Source organism: Alligator sinensis, unplaced genomic scaffold, assembly GCF_000455745.1.
Source record: "Alligator sinensis unplaced genomic scaffold, ASM45574v1 scaffold919_1, whole genome shotgun sequence".
NCBI classification, from domain to species: domain Eukaryota; kingdom Metazoa; phylum Chordata; order Crocodylia; family Alligatoridae; genus Alligator; species Alligator sinensis.
In genome coordinates, this window is record NW_005842191.1 from 1227726 (window position 1) to 1236602 (window position 8877).

Sequence of the window (8877 nt, forward strand, 5' to 3'; positions counted from 1 at the left end):
AGCAAGATAGATGGGGAAAAAGGGTTGGGGCAATGACAGAACCCTGTTTGACACAAGTATGGATGGTAAATGGGTGTGTCTCTGATCGTCTCTTATGTGGGGGGGGGGGGGGAAGGGAGCTCCAGCTCCCACGTAATTCAAACCCTGCCTGGCGCCGCGTTGTTCTTGTATGTTTTTTACATTTGTGAGTAGCAAATACACATTTCTTTAGCGTGTCTAATTCGTTGCTAACGCCCTTTGCCTATGCATAGCTTTGCTTTGAAAAAGGAACCGGGAGCTGCAAGAAGGGACCCGCTGCAGCCTCGTGGCAGGTGCTTGGTGCGCGACAGGCGCTGCCCCCCTCTACGGGCGGGACAACAACCTGAATCAAGCCGGGGCGGGGGAGGGGGGTCCCCCTGTGCCGGCGCTGAGGGGACTGCGAGGAGCCGGCAGGGGGCGCTGCTGTGCCACTGCGCCCCCCGCGCGGTCCCAGGTGAGGCGGTGGCGGCACGCGGGCGCTGCTGCCCCTTTAAGGAACGTCGTCCCGCGCCACGGAGGGGGCGGGGAGCGAGAGCCTGGAGTTCGGCAAGGCGGACTTCGTGCTGTTGGACGCCGTCACCCTGCCCGAGTTCATGGGCAACCTCCGCCTGCGGTGAGCGCGGCGGGCGCAGGGACCTGCCTCCGTGCCCGGCCGCCTCCGCGTGGCCGGGAGCCCCTTTGAATGAGTCTGGCTGCCGGGTCCCCAGGTTGGCTCGCGGGATGCTACCGGCTGCCTGCAACCACCGGCACCCGCCCTCCCCTCCTTCCCTCCTTATGGCCCCCAGCGGGGGGGGATCTTGTTCCCCAGGAAGGTTGCATCCAGGGTTGTCCGGGAACTGGGCTGGCCGCGCGTCGCCCTTCCGATCCTGGCATAGCGAGCGGCTGATGGCATTGCTCCTTTTTGGCTACTGATTCAGGGATGCCATCCTGCAGGGCTTGGGTTTGGATGTGTATTGTGGGGTTCTGGGATAAGCTGTCATATATGGGTTTTTTTTTTTTATCCCATCAACCTTTGTAGGGTTTATGACTGATGTAGGTGTCCCAACGTTTGCATGTTTGTCCTGGGATAACAAAAAAGGACAAGCATGAGGTCTGTTTGTAGCCTTTTAACTTCGTACAGAGCAGTCAGTTTATATCAGCTTGTTGAACCCGAGGCCGACTCCTTCCCATCCACTTGTTTCTCTTCTAAGTTGAGTTCAAGTCAGAGGGCAGTGAGTGCCCCTTTCTGTCGACTAACGTACAAGAATGAGTCTGTTTGGGCAAGTGCCAAAGTGTGCAGACGGTGTCATTGTATCTAATAGTCTTGGCACTTGTGTTTGTCTTCTCCAGTTAACTTTTGGGAGTTTTGTGTGTTTTAACTGTATTGGCCGTCCTGCGCGTTTATCAACCGACCCTGCCCCAATGTTCGTGTGGCGCAGGGAAGCACTGTTTCACTTTGCAGACAGCAGGAGTGGAGGCTTGGAGGATTAGGTCCTAGTTGTCCACAAGCTAGTGTGTGAACCGGAATTAAAATAAGAGTTTCTGGCTCCCAGTTTGGTGCCCCTACCCACAAACAGCGCTGCTTTTCTGTGGATAAGCAGCACCAATCTAAAGCCCTGCTCTGTCCAGTCTGATGCATTTCATTAGTCTTAAACTCCAACTTCCTTCTGCCCGCAACTTCAAGCAGCAGCAGAATGAAATGGACAGGACCTTAGCCATTATCCCATCCATTATTAAGTATCCAGCCATCAGGAGATGCCTGGCTCACTTTTCTTTTCAAAGCATGGGGAGATGGTGCCTGCCTCTTGCATAATAGCCCCTGGTCCTGTGATTTATTTTTTTTTGCATTCCTTTCTGTGTGGTGTGTCAGTTTCAACAGGGGCGGTGGGAGAGTGCTTCTATCAGGGATTAGCCAACAGCCTGGTAATTAGGGCTGTCTTGGAAAGTAGGACCTGTGGGTGTGAATCCCTCCAGGCTGAGAAGAGCCTAGAATTCAGGTAGTCTCTTCCTGGGTGTCATCCTCTAATGACAACATGATTATATAATATGTTGGGCAGCACAACCCTGTGCATACGGAGGGTTTTTTTGTTTGCTTTTTTTAAGACCTGGGAGATGGTTGTCCCTATCCATAGAAGGTAATTTTTGTAATTAATCGGTTCCTCCTAAGTATGAGGGAGAGGATGGGATTTCAAATATACCCCTCTCTTCTGCATTCCCTATTAGTTAATCTAGGCATTCCTCTGTTGTAATTGGGCTTTAACTCTCTTCATTCACTGCACAGGAAACTTATACACCTTGCCTGGATTTTGTAAATTCTGTTTCCAGAGCTAGATACCTAAAAATTAGGTATGGCACTGGCAAGTATTACTTCACTTAGGCCCAGATCCACCCAGTGACGCAAGTCTACTGCTCTTGTCAGTTCATATAATTAGTTCTGTGGCGTTGGTGATGGAAGTCAGCGTTGTGAAGCTAAAGGTTCAGAGGCAGTATATGATGTGGTGGTTCTTACAGTTTAGATTTTGTGTGTTAACCCTGACCATCATGACTATAAGATCACTTTTACACTAAAAAAAAGAATCTTACTTTCAAAACACTGAATATTCTAAGATACAAAGTCAAGGATTTGAAAGTTAGGAAATGTTGGCTTACATGTTGCCTGTGCAACCTTGTTCATATGCATCAATGCAGTCTTTATTTACAAAACACATGGAGGTAAAATAATTGTAATTAAGCAGTTACAGTTAGTTTCCTAACAACTCTTGTTCTGTATTCCATAACTAAAGTAAAGGCTGAAGAATTTATTTGAAACTTCAGAGTTACTTGCTTTAGATTCTACTTTGTCTAATAAACTATAGAAAGCAAAATAGACATGGCCAATAGCATTTATAAAGTAGGGGTGCACCGATGGCTGATTTGTAACGAGCCATATCGGCTGATACCAATCCAATTCTGATATGCAGCCAGGCAGCTTGGAGAGCAGCATCTGAATGGTAAGTCTGTTGTGGGGGAAGGGGTGTTTAGGGGGCAGGTGGAGACCACACAGTGAGGGAGGGAGTGGGGCTGGGGCAGGACAGGTGCTGCCTAGCTGGTGTGGAACAGGAGATTGAGCGGCTTGTCCAGGGGGCAAGGGAGGAGGGCAGCTTCTGCCACTGGACGCACCCCGGAAGGGCATGGGGGGGCATGTGCCTCTGGATCTGCATGGGGTGAGGGGGAGCTGCTGCTGTAGGCTGGGGTGGCGCCAAACTGTTTCCAGCTGGGGCTGGGCCAGGCTGTGCTCAGGTTGGGCAGTAGTGCTGGAAAGGGAGCTACAAGGGGTGGGGGCTGCAGCCACCCCAAAATTTCCTGTAGCCCCCACAAACCCTCCTGCCAGCGCTGCTGCCTGCCCTAAGCACAGCCTGGCTCAACACCCACTCCGGGGAGAGCCTGGTGCCATCGTGACCCCAGCTCACAGCGGCAGTCTGCCCTAGCCCTGTGTGAAGATCCAGGGGCACACCCCACCCCATGCCCTCCCAGGGTGTGCATAGCGGCAGGAGCCCCCACCCTCCAAATGAGTGGCTTGCGGCTCTGTCCCCTGCTCTGCCTTGGCTGTGCAGCACTTGCCTCTGCCCCTGCCCCAACCCTAGCCCCAGCCCTGCTCCCTCCCTTATTGCTGGGGCCTCAATCTGTCCCCATCCCCATACCCCTTCCCTCACAACAGACTTGCCAGCCGGACCTGGCTGCACTCCTGGCTCCCTGCATGCTGCACTGCGGCTGCGTATGTACGGGGCATTTATTGGCTGATGGGGCCAATAATGCCGCCAAAAAAGCTGATTGCCAATACAGTCAATTTTCCTTCTATTGGTGCTGATCTGACATGGGACCGATATGGCACCTCTATTATAAAGCTTTAACAAATTCAACATGGAATGTTATAGGGTTATGGATCAGATGAATTAACTCAGGATTTTACTGTACAGGCAGACTTTTTCCTGTGTCATAACTTGGGCAGGTGGCTTTGCCATGAGCTTGATTTTTGTATGCTAATACAATGGAAACTGCCTGTGGCAGTTTGACCAGACAAGTCTAAAATTAGAATTTAGAAGCTTAAACAAGTTAATTATCATTGAATGTCACTTTAAACTCTAACACCTTGCCCACATATACTTAGTCAGGCTGTCCCTTTGACAAAAAGACTGTTGCAGACTAAGCTTTGTAAACAAAATAAAAAATATGCAGGGAGTGATTTTGAACTATTCTAACGTGACTGGAATTCTTCCAATAATGTAGGCTGTTTTGTGACTTTAATCAAAGATAAATTAAATGATGGTAAAATCTTTAGGTATTTTAATTGGTTTGTTAGGGCTTTTTTTTTTTTTCCTTCTTGGTATAGATAACTGCCAGGTTCTTTAAGCACCACTTCTGTGATTTGTAGGCTTCATTATTTTGAAATGCACAAGGTTTTTCCTATCTGCATTTTGCTGCAGCCGAGTATAGTTTCCTGTTACAAACACTAGTGCTATCAGTTTTTCCAGCCTCAGTGCCCTCGCTCACTAGTCTATGCAAGGGCACTTGGGAAAACTCACCTGAATTAAGTAAAGGTGATGATGACTTACTGCTTTAAGTCCTTGCTTAGACTCTCTTTTTCAGAATTAAAATGACTTTTCGATTCAGTTTGGTTTGTTTTAGGTTCAGTATAACGAATTCACACCTTTAGTTAGCTTGGCTTTATTTTCCTGAGCCTTCCTGTGAAGGCAAACTGTTGATCTAATTGCTGTGTGAATAAAGAAAATGGTTGAATTCAAGTCTTTGCCTGTCATTTGGAATTGGCATGCAAATGAGTTCTCTAGCTCAGCTTCCGAGCGAAAATGACAGTCTTCTCAAGGTAGGGAATTTGTTCAAATATTTTTCAGTCAGAATAGTTTCACTCATCTGGTTTTGTTTTTTCTGGTTTTCACTATAGATGCCTTGATGCCTTCTGTGAAGCTCTGTTTAATACGATAATTGTCTGTGACAAGATTATCTAGTTAATACCAGACAGCGTACCCTTGGTGACTAGGCTTGGAAAATTACTCTCATTCTCTTCTATTCAGTTGTTCTGGTCTTAGGAAACAAGTTGTTGGACAAAAGAGGAAACTTTATATGTTTTCCGTTTAGGAAACCAACCTTGCCTCTTCTTGACAGAGGGATACTGATCAATTGGAAAGTGAATCAGGCTTCTAGCAAATCATATGATCAGACATTTCAAAGACTTGTAGCCTTTCTTGCTCCTCAAAATGTTTGGATATTTTTGCACCTCTGTCCCTGACATCCCACTGTAGCTGTGCAAAACACCTTTTGCAATTCTTTGTATAAGGCATGTTAGATATACAGATTTGCTTCCCTCCCCGCCACCCCCCCACAAACAAACAGCCTACTGGACAGTTTTTTGTTTGTTTGACTGCTGGGTTTCATAGCTGTGATGTCAGCAACAAAAAAGCTGTTTCAGTATTTGATTATCCCTTTCACTTAAGTTGCTGAAATCAGGGGTGTCCAGGGTCTGCAGGGCTTCTTGTGGGCCAACTGGTGGCAGCTCATTGACAGGCTTTTTATGGGCAGCTGGTAGCAGGTTGTTGTGCTCTGCAGCCATTGAGTGAATACCACTGCCTCTCTTCTCCCCCATCCCCTTTTTCCCTGCTGCCAATTTTAGTTGCTAATAATGACTAAAGACCTTGAAGGGGTGAAGGGCAAGAGGCATGGGGGAGAGTGAGCTGAAGTGTCATTCGCTCTTCTGAATTCCAGAGCTGTGCCATCAAATCCTGCGAGCTGCAATTTAACCCTTGGGCTGTAGGCCACCAGTTGGACAGCCCTTGTTTAAATAATTTGTATTTTAGTCTCTGTTTGCCATTTAAGTAACCAAGGCCTGATGCAGTGTTTTGGCCTTCTGCTACTATATTAGCTCTTCAACATAAAACTGAACATACTACCTTTTCTAAAGTAGAATGAATTTTTTTTTTTTAAAAAAACTCTACTAATGATCAGTAAATAATTACTTTTATATGAAAGGTACTGTATTGTCCAGAATATTTGCCATATTACTTGGCAAAGAATTCCTCAACTGGGGTTTTTTAGCAGTTAAAATTTATCGGTTAAAATAAACTATACACAAGATTGTCGGCATCTATCTTTATTTAGCTGTTAATAAATTGTACATTAAACTGTACTACATGATAGCTTGCCCTCCTGTGGGCTTATAAATTCATAATGGGGATTTAGCTGTTACCTGACCATGCTATTTCATGGCACTTAGCAAGCTTTTATAGTTAAAAAGGAGTTAAACTGAATAGCTGAGACAGAAGCAGCATTTGTCATTTGACTTTTTTTTAAAGCTATGCCAAGGATTCTGGCCTCTGTATATATGTGTGTTTCATTGATAAATGTCATTTTATGTTGTCATCACACTACAAACTCTTTTTTTGTGGGAGACCTAGTTCATTCAGTGCACTGCTGGATACACATGCAATCAGTACTAATATTGCTTATGTCACTGAAATATGGCATTTTCCAATTTTAGTGCCTGACCTTGCGACTCAAATGTTCTCTTATGTGGTTCTTTTATATAAAAAAGTTTATGTAAATTCATACTTAAGAGGACTCTTCTTTGTCTGTCACAAGTGAAAGCTCTTGTGTGAATTTATGAAACAAGTTGGAAAATTTGTTTAGCTCAGTTGGTTGGAGTGTGGTGTTAATAACACCAAGATTTCAGGCTTGATCCTGGTTGGACTAGATCAGGGTGAGCGATTATTTTTGGGAGGGAGGGCTATTTAGGGAGTTTTAGTGAGCTGTCAGGCTAGGTCAGCATCAGCCAGCACACCCGCGCCCCTGGCTCTTGTGCTCCACCAGGCGGATGGGATGAGGCCACAGGCGGGCAGGGAGCAGGATGGGCTGCGGGCGGGGATCAGGGTTGTGGGGCAGTGATGGTGTGGGCCTGGGGCCCAGAACAGAGCTATGATTCGGTACCTTCATGTCCCTGTGACGGGCGCTGCTTCTATGGGCAGGGGCATATGGGGGGGTGGATCAAGGCTCTTTCCCAGCCTTGGCCCCACTGTCGTTCCTCTGCAATCCTGTGGTCTCCATGGAGACTGGCTGGGATGCATGCAGCCAGGTCAGGAGCGGTGGGCGGGGGTGGGATGAGGATCGGGATTGTGGGGCAGTGACCATGTGGGACTAGGACACGGGCCCAGGGCAGAGCTGTGATGCACTCCCTGCACACCGCTGTCCACCGGTGTCCATTGCAGGGGCATGAGGGGAACAAATCGTGGCTCTATCCTGGGCCCCGGCCCCATGCTCTCACTGCCCCATGATCCTGATCCCTGGCCCCGCCCACTCATCCTGCTCCAGGGCACTGCTCCTCACCTGCCCACAGCCCCATCCCATCTTCCTGGCTGCGTGCTGTACCTGTGGGGTCCCAGCCTGTCTCTGGAGACCCCGTCCATCTGCCTCATCTGGTGCCCCTAGTGATGTGTGGGGCGGATGGGCCAGGTTGCCCAAGCAGTGGTGCCAGGTCTGGCAGCAGCAGCCAGAAAAAGCTGCCATGGATGCTGTCAGGAAACAGTCTGACTGCTGTGCTATACCTGGGGGCTGTGGACTGGCCACATGAACCATGCCTTGGGCTGCCTCCTCTGCGCCTGGGCCAGGCGAGGCTGAGGGACCTGCCATGGGCCATACAAAATCTCTTGGTGGGCCAGATCCAGCCTGTGGGCTGTATTTTGCCCACTCCTGGACTAAATTATTTCTTGAGGTTCCTTCCAGCCTTACTTCTCTATGAGAAACTCTGAGATAGACATTATATGTTTAAATAATATGAATACTGTTTACAGCCAATAAGATGCTTGTTAATCTATATAGAACATGTTCTAGATAAGAATACAAATTTAGCTCATACAGAACATAGAGAGAACACCTGTTTCTTAAATATTGAATTTGTATGTTCTTATAACATAAATCTTTTCTTTGTTCCTGTATAAAGCTTAGGCACGACTGTTTTGTTTCCCTCTTATCTTTTGTCTGATTTCTCCAATGGTGAAATTAACAGATAGCCAAGGTTAGAGCACAGTCAACTCTGAACTATCAGAAAGATACGAAGGGCCATCTATTGAAGCTGCAGTATCCTTCCAGCTCCTATACTTAGTTTCTTGGGAGTCTTTGCAAGAAGATATTTAGCTAGCATATGCCTGTGGCATATGTTTCTTTTAAACTGGGATTAAATTGGAGATATTCTTTACTCAAGTAAATTGAAGGGGTGGGTTTGTTCAGAATTTATGCTTGGACAGGATTTGCACTATTCCACAAACCTGGCTTTCTTCCAGGGTTTGTTTGGGGTGTTTTTTGGTAAGGGTCATTAGCTGACCCAGCCGGGTTGTGCTGAATTTTAGTTCCCAAGTGAGCCAGATGTGGGTGGAACTGAAGTCATACCAGCTTCAGTGCATCCAAGGTTGTTTCCCAAAGGATGCCTTCAGTGGGAAAAAGACAGATAGTCAAGTTTTGCTGTTTGGCTTTTTAATATATGAATTTACTGTTGAAAGGTGTTGGATTAACAGCTAATGTATCTGAACTTGAAGTGGGGGAGGGGTTTCATAGTATCATAGTGCTTAGGATCGGAAGGGACCTAAACAGATCATCAGGTCTGACCCTCTGCCTCAGGCAGGAACAGGTGCTGGGGTCATATCACCCCATCTAAATATCTGTCCAGCTGCCTCTTGAAGACCCCCAGGGTAGGAGAGAGTACCACCTCTCTTGAGCCCATTCCAGAGCCTGGTAGCCCTAACCATAAAGTAATGTCTCCTGATGTCCAGCCTGAACCTTTTCTCTAACAATTTGTGGCTGTTATTCCTAGTAACCCTGGGTGGTGCCTGGGGGAACAGA

The 8877-nt window shown here is 47.3% G+C and overlaps 1 protein-coding gene across 1 annotated transcript in view; it reads left to right on the forward strand.

Annotated features, from left to right (window-relative positions):
• Window positions 1-544: 544 nt before the first annotated feature.
• The window catches only part of MYO1D (myosin ID), a 263721-nt gene continuing 255388 nt past the window's right edge, over window positions 545-8877 (forward strand). Inside the window, exon 1 of the mRNA XM_025207321.1 lies at window positions 545-633. Coding sequence (XP_025063106.1) covers window positions 612-633 — 22 coding nt within the window. The 5' untranslated portion in view covers window positions 545-611. The remainder of the gene's footprint in view (window positions 634-8877) is intronic.